We start from the raw sequence: 16,792 nt of genomic DNA on the forward strand, positions 1-16,792 counted from the left end.
TACCTACATTTTATAAGGTTGGCTGGGTATATCTTGGAATAAATTAAACATTAGTTTACATGTGCTATAGAGGGGGTACCCTGCCAGAGCCGTAAATAATAATTCGCTTTATTGATTCTGAATAACTAAGAAAAGTCCATAACACTAAAAATATTTTTTTGAAGTTCACATCGGAAAACTTAAGTGTTTTAAACACTGCAATGTTTCCCGCCCTTTTCATTGCCTCCATAAAAATCATTCGTTTGTCTCAATACCTACATAAGTTTCAATCACCATTCATCCAACCAATCCCAACCCGATTCAGTCAGTCTCACTCACCAGGGCTGCCAGATGTACGATTTAAATCGTACTCGTACGATTTTTTGGCATTTCTACTCATGTACGATCGCAAGACTACGATCGTACGGAAAGTGTACGATTTTACGGTACCTGGCAACATTTCGTAATAAAACAAATGTGTTCCTCCGGCAGCTTTGATTTTTTTCAACGTTGCAGGCATTTTTTAATCACAAGTGCAGAAGAAATTAAAAAAGATATGATTTATATGACGCCATTCTATCGGAACTGGACTGTCTTGAACTCAGTCTTGAACCTACCAATGCTGTTTCCAGTAATTACAGTAAAAAGTACCGACGTTACTGCCACTCATGATACTGGTTCGAAGAATAATAAAAAAGAAAATTAACCTCAGAAAATTAGTATAAGTCTAATAAATAGTTTTATTGCATTATTTTTCAGATTCTTAACGAATTATTCTCATTTTTCATAAAAACTTTGAACTTTTAAGTTGTAGTATCTTTTCATTTCAAAATTTCCTTGGAATACGATTTTTTTGTAGTTGACGTACGATCATGCCTTTTTTTCATCTGGCAGCCCTGTCACTCACTCACTCACATAGTCTGTGATAGTCACAATCACAAATTCACAATCAGTTTTGGACGTGTTGCTGTCGTGGATGTGCCGTTCATTTTCGGTGATATAAATATAATTAAATTAACGAAAATAAACCCGACTTATCTCTATTTACTTTCAGCTTTCCTATCGGCTTAAAATTGAAGTGGAAATTTTAAAGTTACTGCTTTACAGTGTAAAATTGGAGTGAATTCCATCGGCCTACTTGCGGCAATTGTTTCATCCAACGGAACTTAATCAACTCTCAAAATGTCTCATGTAAGTATTTAGATCACTTTCTATTTATTATGATACTATTACATCATTAAGGGTAGTAGGGTGGTTCTTATGACGTCATTTCTGAGAATAGGGCAAGGGGCGGGATAAAACCTTGAGCAAAGTAAACAAGTGACGAACTACTTTTAATAAATAAATATAGGTAAGAGTTCTTCGCGTAAACCGACAGCCTATTTATATTATGCACTGATAAACTAAGTATTTTCAACGTTATAAATATGTTTAAATCTTCATAACTTTCTTCTTTTTTATATTCTTCTTAGTTTTCTTTTATTTATTTTTTTAAAACAAAGTGCAATACCTATTACTTACTTATTTTTACAGCAATTTGTTTAATTTTAATTTATTTCATGACCTGAACTTTCTTATATCACGGTGTTGTAATGAAATGAATTAATGATGGATTGCCAGCATAAAAACTAAAAAAAATAAATATAATTAGATGACCATTTAGTAAGTCATCTATTGACCATGGGTTCTCGCTATGTATTCTTGAAATTCTATGGTAGAAGATAAAAAATAAGACTAATAATTATTCTCAGCGTGAACCAACGGTGGTAGGAGTAGCCAACTTCAATGCAGCAGAGGATGCAGCTGCTCTCCGGGCAGCCATGAAGGGCTTTGGCACTGACGAGCAAGCTATCATTGACATCTTGACAAGCCGCTCCAATGCTCAGCGCCAAGCCATTGCTCAGGCCTTCACTCATGAGTACGGACGGGTAAGCTCATAGACAATTGTTAGAATCTTAATAGTGGCAGTTTTTTTTCCACCCTCTTAGGGACTACAGGCAGATGTGCGTTTATGTATTACTTAAAGCACACACTGGAACATTATGTAAATGAATACTTAAATAATCACCACCTAGGATGTTGAAAACCTCATTAAAATTTAGAAGAAAATATTAAAACAAAAAAGAACATGGAATAAAATTCAGTATTCCCCCCAACCTTCCCCCATTTGAGTGAAATTACAACAGTAACACTTCATGTGAAATACCTTTGGTTGATTTACAATTAGTTAATAAAACACCCAAAAACAGATCTTTATTCATACAGTTACTTCAAGGAGAATGAATCACATATCAAAAAACTGTAGGTAAAATAGGTAATTACGTAAGGTGGATTGTAGAACAGTGTATTACTATGAAGGTCGCGCGGTCACAGTGTGAGTCACTTCATCATTTTAATTTTTGTCGTCACTCGTGATCAAGCGAATCTGATGAATGACGTAGTGAACTGAGGGACTTGCCAGGCTATGTTCTCCAAAAATAATATAGATGGCGCTATTTACCTTTTGGCGGCGAGGGTGTGCTGCCGCCAAAAGATGTTTTCGGGGTACCGAACAGAGCATAGTACCCCGCTGGCCGCAAGTTGGTAGTGTAACTAGGGATCGACGATCTAACGGTGTTATGTATTGGAAGTTTTTATATACGCGTCTTGCTGTGTAAACTTCGATATCGCGTTTCACGACTGCTTGAAGACTTCATTATTGAATGTGGCGCCATCTGTTGTATGTGGGCGGTACTAGGTGGCCAACTACTTGAGTCCGCCATAACCTATTTTCTCATTATTTGGGTACATAATTATTAAAAAATACACTGTACCTAAAAATAATTGTTGCTTGATATTTGGATCACATTATGTACCTATCGAACGATGTTGCTATCCATATTGCTTCTCTTTATTTTGATCAGAATAACAATGGGTTCAAGATGTAATTGTATCTAGGTCATAGATTAAGGAATAAACCCTAGATGTAATAAAAAAGGTCATCATTTATATCCAAAAACAGATATTCTTCTCGCGTGTGTCAGGGTTACTATTGAGCCGCTAAAGGCATGACATCGCCACACACACACACACACACACACACACATGACATGACTCATGTAACGACTACATACATCAGTAAGTAGTAACCGGGACCAACGGCTTAACGTGCCTTCCGAAGCACGGATCATCTTACTTTTGGACAATCAGGTGATCAGCCTGTAATGTCCTAACTAAACTAGGGATCATAAAGTGATTTTTGTGATAAGTCCCCACCGGGATTCGCACCCGGGGCCTCCGGATCGTGAGCCCAACGCTCAACCTCTGGACCACAGAGGCCGTTAAAACTTGGTGTACCGTGGGTACTTGGTTCATCTTGCGATGGACATAGCTCTGCCTAGCCCAATTGGGGGTACAGTCGTGAGCTTATGTTTTGTTATGTAATCAATCATTTCATTCATTCGACCTAGTAGTCTATCGATCGGCAGATATTGCATGTTTCACGAATAGCCTAGATTGTGATATTAAAAAAAAGCTCCAGATATCCGTTATGCAATCAACTTTTTCAAAATACGAACTTATGAGGGGGGTGAGGTAAACCTAGATCAGCCGCTGGTGGGGAGCGGAGACTTTTCCGTTCTATACGTAGTATTATACCTACCTTATAACTCGTAAGTCTGAGCGAGACACCGTCTTATCCGACCAAGACCTGGTAGTCGGACACATACGAGACCAGAGGGGTTAAAAATTGACATTTGTGCATATATTTTTATATAAGTGCGCAATGCAAACAAATGTGAAATAGCAATATTCCTTTTTTAGTTGAATTGCTTCGATGTGGCATTGTTACCCCTCGGAACTCTCTAAATGGGTCATGTACTCAAGTCGGGTTCAAGATAAATCATTAAATCCTGATTACTAAATAAACACAGATCTAAAGAAAAAAAAACGAAAGAAAAAACATTTTCCTTTTTCTGTTCGACTTATTTATGAATTTTAATCAAGAAAAACTTAATAAATCCAATATTTTATTACGTTTTTCTACGACGTCGCAGTGTGCTTTTTCATATAAATTCCATAGTAATTTCGCGTTTTGACGTTTAGTAAAAAGTAACTAAGCAAATTGTTCCACAGGATTTAATAGACGATTTGAAGTCCGAACTGGGCGGGAACTTCGAAGATGTGATAGTGGCTCTAATGTTGCCGCCGGAGCAGTACTTGTGCAAGGAGCTGCACCACTGCATGGAGGGGGCGGGCACCGACGAGGAAACGCTGGTGGAGATCCTCTGCACCAGGACCAAGAAGGAGATCGCTGACATCGTGCAGGCCTATGAGGACAGTGAGTACACCACATTCATGTATGTACACCATTAACACATGTTTATGGAACACGATGTTCGTGCGTCACCCAACAGGGTCCACATAATATCAGCGTCGTGGTTCACGCCGCGACTTGTGCTGAGTGAGGCCCTTTTATCTCAGGACGTCCACCACCTTATGATCATTTAGACAAACATCCGTCTTGCTTTTTTGTAATTGTTTTAGTGGAATTTGATATGATGTTGATGTCTTTTTTTTGTGTGTGGCGTCCTTTTATAGTAAACTATTTTTATTCTATTCTATTCAACCAGACTGTAACACAACATAGCTTCAAACCTTTATCCTCGAAGACCCGGTTACTATTTACTGACGTAAGTGAGTAATCGTTACATGAGCCATGTCAGGGGCATAACCCTGACACCAGGGTTGATGACGCTGGTATTCCACCTCACGACCTACACGATAAGAAGAAGAACCTGTATCCCCGAAGCGATAGGCAGAGATGGGTGTATTGATACACTTTGATACCATGTCACATTAACTTTTTTGACTAATTAAACCATAAGTCTTATTAAATGTCAAATATGATAGTGCGACAGGGTTCTAAAGTGGGTACATGATATTACTCCTGACTGTACCTATGCCTACCGCGATCCCTCCTTATCACAGACAAGCTAAAATCTTAGAATAACCGGCTATTTATCTAAAAATACTATTTAGAAATAGTATTTACGTTTACGAAAAGTAATGATAAAATTGTTTTATATACATTGCCAAAAATATCTTTATTCAGTAGGTAACATAGTTACACTTTGAATCGTCAATTTTTACATAACAAACGTCTCATCCTAAAACTACTGCAGCTACTCACAACCTGTATAGCCGGGGAAAAGTAGCTACAAGAAAAACCTCGGCACAGGGCCCTAGACGTTCTTTAAAAGAATAAAAATGAACATAAAATATTCATCAAGGTCTACTTCATCCCCTAAAATGTGTTCGTTACGGTGTCACTAACACCCTATATAAATCGTTTCACTACAATGTTTTCGCAAAATTAAAAATAGTTACATTCAGCCAGCGAGCCATTATATAAATTACTACGTGATGTCCTCTAATAGGACACTCCTGTATTTTGGCCCTGACCTAATATTATAGAGTACTGACATTAAAAACAGTAAGTGGTGTCTGTTTTACCCACGGAATAGAAGAAAGCGGTGGGAAGGGCCGAGTGAGCGCGAAACGCGCCCTATGCAAGTATGAGCAAATCAGGGATGTTATCGATATTAAATTTCGGATACTTATAAGAATGATAATTATCCGTATCCGAAATTTAATATGCTCATATTATACCGGATACGGATAAAAAATTATTTCGGATTATCCGTTAGTTTCGGATAATTTCGGTTACGGATATCCATTTTTTTAAAAATTTCAAAAGTAAATTTCAAATAGGTACCTAATAAAGTGGTTTTATTTATAACGACAAGTTATATAATGTTATAACGACAAGTTATATAATGTTATAACGACAAAAAAAAAGAAAAAACAAACAATGCGCGCGGCTTGTGTGTAGGTACTGGCAGCGGCCAGCCGACCAAAACAACTTGTCATAACGTGTCTCAAATTAGGCTCCGCCCGGGCGGCGCCCCTATCCAATATTATCCGAAACTTTTATTTCGGATTCGGTTATGGATATTGTTTTATATCGGATAGATATCCGATAGTTTCGGTTTCGGAGCTCCCTAACATCCTTGGAGCAAATAGCTATATCGCCGCCTTATAGTGAACACCGTTTACGACTGTTCAAAAAATCACATTCTCAAAGTATGTAATTTTTATTAAAATAAACCTCGCAAAAGATGCACTAATTTGTATCCAGACAAAAAATTGTGGTAAAATGTTTACCCGGATTAAAATTAAAAGAAATCTGTTTTGTTGTTGAAAACCATTCATTTCTTAGGTTTAACCCGTATTTCTATACTAAATTCTATAGGTACTAGGAACCTTCTAAATATTGTTTTGTCATTTAACGATATATGTATTTAGAATTGTTTACCAAAAACGATAATAATGTTACAGGCTTTTTATGTTTATAGCAACCACCTTGTATGGGACATACCTAATAGTCTACAATTTATGGTCAGTCACATCTCTAGCGCGAGCAAACCAACGCGTCTCAATGTTTGGATCTTGTAATTTAATATAATATCCTAAGTAATACAGTTCATTTAATTATTTGTGTGGGGATTTATTATAATTACCAGCGCTCCCTACACACCTCTGTACAGACAGGATGATGGTGTATTGCTTAACAGTCAACACGCTCCTGGCTTGACAAGAAGATTTTTCTTTCGATTTAATTTCCTATTATTTTTTTTCAAACAGTGTACAGCCGTCCGCTAGCCGAGCACATGTGCTCCGAGACATCCGGCGACTTCCGGCGACTGCTCACCCTCATTGTAACCGTGAGTACTAAGTTACCTTCTAACGTGGCTCCTAATTGCTTGTCTACTTAAATTACTTGTGTTGTTATTTTAATAGTGTTACCTAAATACTTGCATGTTATTTAAAATCGATAATGATTGTACGTGAATCTGGGCTAGTAAATGGTAGACAATAAAGACAATTTGTTGAATGGATATCAATTGAAAAATAAATAAATAAATATTCCTTTTTTATCTTTATTTAAGAGCTTAGTCACAAACAGTAACTATGTCGCTCTATAAGATAACAAAAATGAGTACTAAAAACAAATTACATTACTTAAGTTTACGCCTATAATGGTGCTAATTCCCGTAAATACCATTTAATTTTATTTTAAGTTATATCTGTCATTTTCTTATCCGTCATTTTTGAGCCATAAGAATGCTTTCATGTTTAGTACCGTTCAGCGGTGGGTACTTAGGTACGTGCTTACTCAGTACATCATGCGATGGATGGTGAGTTTCAGTTTTACGTTATGATATCGATTCAATAAATAAATATAGAAGTTTAACTGAGATTACGATAAAGGATAAAAGAACTTTAAACAATCTTGTTTGCTCTTTAATATGCAAGGAAGTCGCACTTGTGTTACGTTTTTTCAATGAATCACGGGGCTGCGATGTTGATTGCCACCTGCGTAATTGTATGGAGATTGCGATTAACTTAGTTCGAGAACGAGTATGATTGTAATCGATTTTGCGCTGTTTTCATAGCCTTGAAAACTATGCCATTTTTGAAATGTCAATGAACATTGCTAGTAGAGAAATATTTAAAATACGATTGAATCATTTTATTCGTAACACACAAATATGCAAACAGGTAAAATTGACGATTCAAAGTGTAACATGTTACCTACTGAATAAAGATATTTTTGAATTTGAATTTTGAATTTGACAACTTAGTCAAATGCAAAATGAAAAAAAAAAAATGATTTTTAATTACCTATGTTAGACTGAGTTTTATTTCTAGATTAGCATTTTATAATTTATCTTCGATTCAGTCAATACTCTATTGACTCATCTTTATTGATATAACGTTACAGTTACCGTGCAAAGGTGACACAAATAGTTACATTAATATTAATTACTTCCTGATAAATGTATACTTACAATGTAACACGATTAGAGCGAATATCTCTCGTCTCTTTCTTACTTAACCGTATTGTCTCTTAACTGTGTTAGTGAATTACCCGGTTGAATAAAGTATGCTGTCAAATAAATTTCTGCCTAAAATTGACGTGTGGTCCATAATTTTTATGTTTGTGGATTACCCGTCCCTTTAATTTTCGGGGGATAAGAAAGTGACAGGTAGGTATTATAACTTAAAATAGACTTAAATGGTTGTGTATTAGAATTAGCAACACTGTCACTTTTTTATGTATTCATGAAAATAGAGCATTTGTATTTAAATACGGCCTCCGTAGTCCAGTGGTTGAGCGTTGGGCTCACTATCCAAAAATCACTTTGTGATCCCTAGTTTGGTTAGCACATTACAGGCTGATCACCTGATTGTCCAAAAAGTTGGATGATCCGTGCTTCGGAAGGCACGTTAAGCCGTTGGTCCCGGTTACTACTTACTGATGTAAGTTAGTAGTCGTTACATGAGTCATGTCAGGGGCCTTTGGCGGCTCAATAATAACCCTGACACCAGGGTTGATGAGGTTGGTAATTCACCTCACAACCCACACGATAGATAGAAGATTTGTATTTAAATACATATTTTGTCCTGTTCTTAATTTAATTTGACTTTAGAATTAAAAAAGTATTAACGTTATCGTTATAAATATCTAACATATTAAACTGTTGTTGTGTGTCGTTGTGAAGTGCTTGAGCGTTTGTTTTCTTTGCACTCTAACATTGGGGAGTAATAATAGCATGCTGTTGGGTGTTTCCTCGAACACCGGAAGTCAGTTTCATTACCGTAAAAATATTTTAGAATCTTTTGTCTTTTTCGAAATGTCCATAAATAAATAGATCTTACTAGTGTTGTCGAATAATCGATTATTTACCCCTAAATAATCTAAATATCGATAGTATCGATATTGAAAATTCTAAAATTATATCAATTATATATGAAATTCTGTTTACTAAATAAACACTGATCTAAAACTAACGAAAAACCTTTTTCTTTTCTCTATGGAAATCAGAAACTTCTTTTCTTTTCTGTACGGCTGATGATGATGATGATATCAATTATACCTAATTTGATTATTATAAGATATAATTTTAATCGATATTCTGTCGATTATCAGGCAACACTAGAACCTATGTCGCCAACTTACGTAAGTTCTAACTGGATACAAACATGCAGAGATCAGAATTTCACTTACTACGATCTAGATCCACTTTCGCTTCATCCACTTTTATCAAAGACTTCGTACTTGCTCCTTTAACCTCTCATATGCCGAGATACCAGACACAATAGATTTTACATTGTGTTTGGTCGAGATCCGCGTTCCGGCGTTCGAAAGATTAAAGCGTTAACTGGATATCTAGAAAATAATCACTTAGAACTTATGACCCCAAATTAAATAAGTAAAAAGACAAAAGATTCTAAGATATTTTTGCTTTCACGGGTATTGACCGTCTGTGGTCGAAGATCCACCCAGTTATTGTCTGTTATGTAATTGTAAACTTGATACCGAGCCGGGAATTCGGGCCTATTTTTGACATGATTTATTGCAGATTTGCCACATATAGTATTACATAACTACTTGGCCGGAGGGAAGGCAGGCCGAACTGAGTATTTTCCTTGCAATTTAATTCAAAATTTCGCGTATCTCGCGTGCCCTGCGTTTCCCGCGCTCTATGTAGCAAACATAAAACCGCACTACACACTTGTTCGAATCCGCTGAAAATACCGCATTCATGCCAGTGATAAAAACAAAAACAAATATTATTTTTACAAAATAAAAGTAAAGCAAAAAAGATGTTCGTCGAAAATGCCTAAATAATCGTACAGTGGTGTTGGATCAAGAAAAAACTATTAAGTAGTAGCTAAATGTATGATTAATGATTTTTGCTTTTATTGCACTTAGCCGTGTTTAGGGAAACTCACAAAGAGAAAATTTATCTCGGACCGCTTTTTGACTCAGACGGGACTTAAACCCGCAGCTCTTGCATTCAATATACGATTAATAAGACGTCCATATCGATTTACCCATTTCTTGTTTAAAAATTCAATAATTACTACTACCGGTATTGTTGTCAGGGTGACAAAATGGAAACGAACAAGTGTGTAAACAAGCGTACTCACTGGGACCGTAAAAATCATGATAATTCAAATAGGTGCCTACTTATTTCAAATGCTCATAGCCGTACGGTTACGAGCATTAATATGTACGTATACACTTTGGTACCATGTCACATTAACTTTTTTGACACATTGAACTGTAGGTCTCACTAAAAGTCAAATATGTTAGTGCGACAGAGTCCTAAAGTGGGTACATTATATTGCTCATGACTGTACCTACATCCGTAAGTCGCGAACTAGACAGTAACATTGGACGTTAGCGGGCCGGACATTTTTTCTTTTTTTTCCTCCACCAATCCGTAGTGTACTAGCGCGGTGGAGTATGCTCCATACCCCTCCGTTTGATCGAAGGGAAACCTGTGCCCAGCAGTGGGACGTATATAGGCTGTTTATGTTTTTTAATGTGACTTATTGTAGAAGTCGCATATGGCATTAACTACATGGCCGGACAAATGGGAAGCGCTAGGGCTCTCTCTCACCCGGTTAACATTTTTTTCCGCATTAATAAACATAGAAAATGTGTGTTATTAATTTTGTACTTTTAGTAATAGATTTACGTACAGTTTTAATGATTTTTATATATGTGACAAATTATAATAATTAAGTACATTTGTCAGTAATTCACTTAATTTTCAATAATAAAAATTACGTCCTTGGAATGTTGGAGATACCAATTCAATGGTAACACTTATGTCATCAATGGGCTAGCAATGGCGGCTTGTCATAGGATTGAGCATAGGTACCTACCTAGTCTTCTTATACCATGGTAGACACATCATGATTTTCGCAGTGAGTACGCTGACTAGTGCAAAAATATCGTCCCATAATATGGGTCAAGGGCATTTCAAGGTGGAGGCAAAACAGGGCACTATCAATCTATTCTGTTGCTTGTGCTGACGTCATACGCCCTTGGATGAGTGGTGACTGGCATTTAATGGTTTTTTAGGTTGAATGTGTTAGACGGGAATGAAGCTAATTAGATTTCAGAATCACTGTTTACTTTTAATAACTTTAATCTTGTATTTTTCTTTTCTTCTGTACATTTATCAGCTTTACATCTACATGTAAATAGCGTACAGTCATGAGAAATATCATGTACCCACTTTCGAATCCTGTCGCGCTATCATATTTAATGAGACTTACGGTTCAATTTGTCAAAAAAGATAATGTGACATGGTTTCAAAGTGTATACATATTAGTACTCGTGACCGTACCTATTTCTTACAATCAAATAACCTAGTCGCTAAACTAAGACTTGAAAAACCTAAAACCAGCCAAAAGCCGCTCATCCAAGGTCATAAAAAGAACCACAACTACGCATTAAGACAGTCTGCCCACCAGGGGGCGCGCGACGAGGAGGCGGGCGTGGACCCGGCGCGGGCGCAGGAGTGCGCGCAGCAGCTGTACGACGCCGGGGAAGGCAAGTGGGGCACTGATGAAGAGGTGTTCAACAAGGTCAGTGTACTCATCATCACCCCTAGCATTGTCCCGTTTTCCACAGGGTCCGCTTACCTAACCTGGAGATTTGACAGGTCCGGTTTTTTACAAAAGCAACTGTCTGTCTGACCTTCCAACCCGCGAAGTGAAAACTAGCCCAATACAACCATGCGTCAAATAGGGTCGTCTTTCATCACACTGATGTGTTATATTCCTTCAGATCCTGGCTCACGAGAGCTTCGCCCAGCTGCGGCTGATCTTCGAGGAGTACAAGAGCATCTCGGGCCGCACCATCGAGCAGGCCATCAAGTCTGAGGTCGACGGGGAGCTGAAGGAAGCTTACACTGCTATAGGTCGGTGCCTTCACAGTTTACACCCCGGACACTATACAACCATCTTTTTCTTACTCATAAACTACACATAGTGTTTTGGAAAATGAGCAACTGTGTGTGCCGCGTCCTCCGTGCGTGTGATCGAGACAGTCTGTGCGCGCTGCATACTTTTTTTTTACCATGGTATAAGAAGACCAGGTATGCTCAAAAGTGACAGCTAGCATTTCAAGGTTAGCCCGGCTGACGTCATCCCACCCTGCGTTGCCATTTCGTAAAAATTATATTACCCACGAACTTTTAGTAAAAGAGTTACTTACAGTTTTAATGATTTTTATATATGTGACAAGGAATAGTAATTAAATACATTAGTCAGTTATTCACTTAATATTAAATAATAAAATTTTAATGCTCTTGGAATGTTGGAAATACCAATTTAATGGTAACACAGTGGTAAACCACGTCATCAAAGGGCTGGCAATGGCGGCTTGTCATAGGATTGAACATATCTGGCTTTTTTATACGCATATCGGGGGTGGGGTGAGGGTGGCTCGTGACGGTGCGGGGTGGAAAGGCAAGCGCTTACTGGTGAGATTGAAAAATTAAATTTAGTGTCATGTTCATAAAGTGCCATCTTCTCACGCGTACAGTATATCTTCGAATAATAAGTATGTGTGATCAGTTCATAATAATAATAATAAAAAAGCTGGATGGATGTAGCTTTGACTACCCCATTAAGATATAATCGTAAGCTAATGTATATTTGTACGTGTATCAGTGTATGTGTTTGTGAATGATGCATGTGTATGAAAATGAGGCCTTTGCTCGGGTTGTAACATGCTAGATTAGATTCGGCGTGTGGCTTCGCTAACTGCACTATAGTTGTAAGTTCGCCATTAACTGTTCCGCCGTGTGGAGTCCGCGTCGGCTGTGGCGCGCGAGGCAGCAATTGAAAAGTCGTGTCGATGGCGGCTGTTCGCTTTTTGCACTGATCAAGTGAAAGTTTACAGTTTTCTTTTGGTTCTTTTTTAAGTGAAATGAACCTTTTTAAGCAAATTGGTGGTCGCGATGATGAAAGCTTGAATGCTACCAGAAATCAGAATCATCTATTCAACGTAATTATCATGGATAAACTTGTTGAAGGTCAATGTACCATTTTTGTATTTACGTCCTTTCGCAAGGTGTTATGGTTGAGGAGAAGAAATGACAAGAAACTGCAACAGCAACACATCTTTTAAATCATTACAAGTTATTTAATAACTAGAGGAACATATTTAATACCAGGCAACGCTGTCCTAGTGGCGAAATAATGGGCTGTACATATGATGATTGCTTCTATGCTGTTTTGGAGGCGAATAAAAACCATAGAACTCGTTCAGCTTCTTGTCTTTCCGGGCATGTCGTAAATTCCGACAGAGGGATTGTGTCCTTTCTCACATGATGGACGAAGAAGATTGACCAAAAGTGCTCCAAATATCCACCACTAACAAGACCTACGGGGTCTGCATGACAACAGCGCCGCGCGGAGTTATATTGAGCGCTTCGACCAATAGCCGTTTGACTTCCATCTACGTAGATAGCATTCGTATCGTTTATTGGTAGAAAAAAGAAATAAAAAAAAAGTTGGCACTAACACCCTGCATTAATGTATTCGTATTCAATGTAGAGCTTTGTCAAATTGTTATTAAGAGCAATTGTGTCAATTGTCGCGTTCTCTGAAGATGAGTCGTCGCGTATGTACCTACCACACGCCGGACGTGTGTGGTGCGACGGACGAAGCCATTAGTCTAAGTAGTACTTACTTCATCTTGCGATGGATTTGACTACCCCATTGGGATATGTTCACATCCCAATTCACAAACAAATACACACACGCTTACTACAGCTTGTATGTGTGTTTGTTTCTGAATGATGCATGTAAAATTAGAAACCACAAAAGACAAATACAGTAACAATTGACTTATAGTTAAGAGTACAGTATGAAGTTCATGTGTATGAAGATTAGACTCTTTGCCCGGGTTGCAACATGCTAGATTAGATTCGGCGTCTGGCTTCGCTAACAGCGCTGTAGTTGTAAGTTGGCCATTAATAGTTCCGCTGCCGCGTTCCAGTGGAATGCGTGGAGTCCGCGCCGGCGTGGTTCGCTGGGCGGCTGCGGCGCGCCATGCAGGGTCTGGGCACGGACGACCGCACGCTCATCCGCGTGGTGGTGTCCCGCTCCGAGCTCGACCTCGGCGCCATCAAGCGCGAATACGAACGCCTTTACGATAAGACTCTAGAAAGCGAAATCCGGGTACGTACATTATCTCCGCTTGTGAATTTTCAGTGGAGTGCGTGGAAAATGCTGCCGCGTGGTTCGCGCAGCGCCTCCACGCCGCCATGGACGGCGCGGGCACCTCTGACAAGGTCCTGATAAGGATCATCGCGGCTCGCTCCGAGATCGATCTCGGCAGCATTAAGCAGGAGTACGAGCGGCTCTACGATAAGACGCTCCTCAGCGATATATCGGTATGTGTTCAGATCGGTGGCTGTGTCGTGCGCGGTTTAAATGGCTATGTAAAGTTCCTCTTTTTTGTAGATTTTCTTTAGTTGAACTGCATAGATGAGTCCCGGTGAGAGCTCTTAGCGCTCGCCAGTTGTCCGGTCTAGTAGTTAATGCCATATACGGCAATTCTACAATAAGTCAAGTAAAAAAATAATACATAGATAACGAAAGATTGACGGAAATCTTTTTCAACCCTCGAACGCTTTAGAGGGTTGTTATGAGGGGTGTTTCTATCCTTTGTTGATATTTTTCCTAATATAGACTTTGTAGTTGTACTTTAATATAATTTACTTGTTATTCCATATATTTTTTTTTTAATTTTAAAAGACAAAAGTTCTTTAAAAAAAATTCTTTATCATTAGCCAATCAAGCCAGAAATTTTCTAGTTCCGAATATTATTATTTATTACTTATATACATTTTCAAAACTGCGGATACTGCCACCTATCTTGTCAAACGCTTGGGTCGCACAGTTCATATAATTAAAGCACATTTACAGCATGAAAGTAATGCATTTTATTTAATTTTATTTATGGGAATACCAACATAAGTACACCAACGCGCTGGTTATATTACAGCTATTATAAAGTCTGGCTTTCAATGTTATAGCGGTATGATGTTACTTTTATGTTGTCGTAATGCGTTTTAATTATATTTCCAACTTTAACCGCTACATTTTGGTGCCTGGAACAGGAGGTGAGAGACGGAATATTTTATTTTATATTATTATTATTATATATAGAATTTAACTCATTTTTTGTCGATTCTTTGATACATGGCATAATCTATTACTCATTACCATACAAAGCCTGACCAAAACTATAAAAACTTTCGCCATCTCGCGGCTAAACTAAGAACTAACTTTCCCATAAATAACAACTGTTACACAGTTGTAAACGCGATCGAGTCCACAGGTTTTTATATTCCTGGTCAGGCTGTTACTATCCAAGTTAGTAAATAACCCACAAATAAAAGCTATAAAGCACAATGAACTAATTGGAACGCGTTTCTCTTCCTCACGCATGTGCAACGCCACCTGTCGCCGGCATGAAACTACTTGAACAACGCCATCTATCGACCAACCCTGACTCTACGCAACGCCAACTACCTCCCGATCGCGGAACTAATCGATGAACATTTTGACTTGAAAATAAAAATGACGATTTCACGCGACTCGACAGCAGGGTGAGACTTCTGGAGACTACAAACGAGCACTCGTCGCGCTCATTGGACCTGCGTAGGCGCATACGAAGAAAGAAAAACGCAATAACTATGTTTTCCAGTTAGTTCCATCGCTATACAGAGATGGCGTTCACGTCACTTTAGGAAAACTTTCTATGACATTATATATTATTTAACATTCACATATTCAAGGGAAGTTGGCCGATATTATAGTAACAACTTTATATTACTAAATTATTTTTAGTACTTATTAAAAAATAAATGGACTATTTAATTTCGTATTCATTTATTTGATTGCAAAAATCTTCCAAAAGTGATTTGAGCGCCATCTCTTGTTATTGAAAGAACTATAATTATACCTACTGGAAAACTTTTACGGTCATGTTCGCTGAAGACCTTTTTTTGTATTTATTGATATTACTTTTATAGTAATTTTATCGCACATTGGTATTAATTTGGAAATTGGTATTTAGAAATTGTATTATTTTAATATTAAGTATAAAGTTTGACTAAGTATCGTCTCGCACTTATAGGAGTATTCAAATAAGATTCAAATTAAATTGTTTGCTTGGTGTTACTGTATGGTGTTTAGATTAGATTTGAAGTGTAAGTAAACAATTGAAAGTACAATTTAAAATCACACCCGCTATTGCGAACCGAGACTTCATTAGACGAAAAATAATTTTATGGCCTAAATGAATTTTGAATATAGATGCAGTGCCTTTTAATATGTAGCTAATAATATTATTAAGTTGAAAACTTTATTTTGTCAAATTATTAGAATAAGAATTTAATTGTTGTTGTAACTTTTAAAATTTTATTGGCTTTTAAAGCTAGATAGAGGATCTCTACGTAGTTCTCATTCCATTCGAAATTGTTTTTATAAACGGTTCCACTCTCCCTAAGCTTTAACTGATACCTTCCGTTTAAAACTTTATGAATCATATTGTTTATTTATTAAATCATCTACATTTAATTAATTTCTTTTATTTTAGAAATGCCCTTTTCCACAATAACATTTTTTTTTTGTATTTTTAGTTTATCCCAGTGTACTTTTTATTTTAGAGCTATAAATATGGTAATCAGTAGTTGTAGGCTAACCTGATTGAAAAACTAAGACGCCCCTGGCTGGCTGATGGATTCCATGCCTCGAAAGGTATGTTAAACCGTTTATACCAGCTACTAGCCATAAAACATCTTCCCCAACCCACACTGGAGCAGAATGGTAGAGTATGCTCCATACGTCTCTACGGTCGTTTGAGAGTATAGGATTTATACAGGCTGCT

General features: G+C 37.6%; 2 protein-coding genes across 7 annotated transcripts in view; both read left to right on the plus strand.

The window, feature by feature from the left end:
• The window catches only part of LOC126372116 (protein HID1), a 67,328-nt gene extending 54,825 nt beyond the window's left edge, over positions 1-12,503 (plus strand). Inside the window, exon 18 of the transcript XR_007567115.1 lies at positions 12,014-12,503. The gene's annotated coding sequence lies outside the window, so the exon portion shown is untranslated. The remainder of the gene's footprint in view (positions 1-12,013) is intronic.
• Positions 916-16,482, plus strand: LOC126372171 (annexin B10). 6 transcript variants are annotated; one of them, XM_050017814.1, is made up of 9 exons: positions 916-975; positions 1,086-1,170; positions 1,731-1,907; positions 4,093-4,297; positions 6,664-6,743; positions 11,344-11,469; positions 11,672-11,804; positions 14,107-14,288; positions 15,506-16,482. In XM_050017814.1, the coding sequence occupies exons 2-9, from the start codon at positions 1,162-1,164 to the stop codon at positions 15,563-15,565; spliced, it is 972 nt and encodes a 323-aa protein (XP_049873771.1). In that variant the 5' UTR covers positions 916-975; positions 1,086-1,161; the 3' UTR covers positions 15,566-16,482. The 6 variants fall into 6 exon arrangements, with proteins under 6 accessions (XP_049873771.1, XP_049873773.1, XP_049873772.1 ...); XM_050017816.1 differs by lacking the exon at positions 14,107-14,288 and adding an exon at positions 13,892-14,073 and having other exon boundaries at positions 916-1,170; positions 15,509-16,482; XM_050017815.1 differs by having other exon boundaries at positions 916-1,170; positions 15,509-16,482.
• The last annotated feature ends 310 nt before the right edge of the window (positions 16,483-16,792 follow it).

This window comes from Pectinophora gossypiella, chromosome 13 (assembly GCF_024362695.1).
Source record: "Pectinophora gossypiella chromosome 13, ilPecGoss1.1, whole genome shotgun sequence".
In the NCBI taxonomy this organism is placed as follows: Eukaryota; Metazoa; Arthropoda; class Insecta; order Lepidoptera; family Gelechiidae; genus Pectinophora; species Pectinophora gossypiella.

Coding starts and splice junctions, on each gene's coding strand:
- LOC126372171 (XM_050017814.1), top strand. Junction 4,298..6,663: donor CGTGCAGGCCTATGAGGACA/GTGAGTACACCA, acceptor TTTTTCAAACAG/TGTACAGCCGTCCGCTAGCC. Junction 11,805..14,106: donor GGAAGCTTACACTGCTATAG/GTCGGTGCCTTC, acceptor GTGAATTTTCAG/TGGAGTGCGTGGAAAATGCT.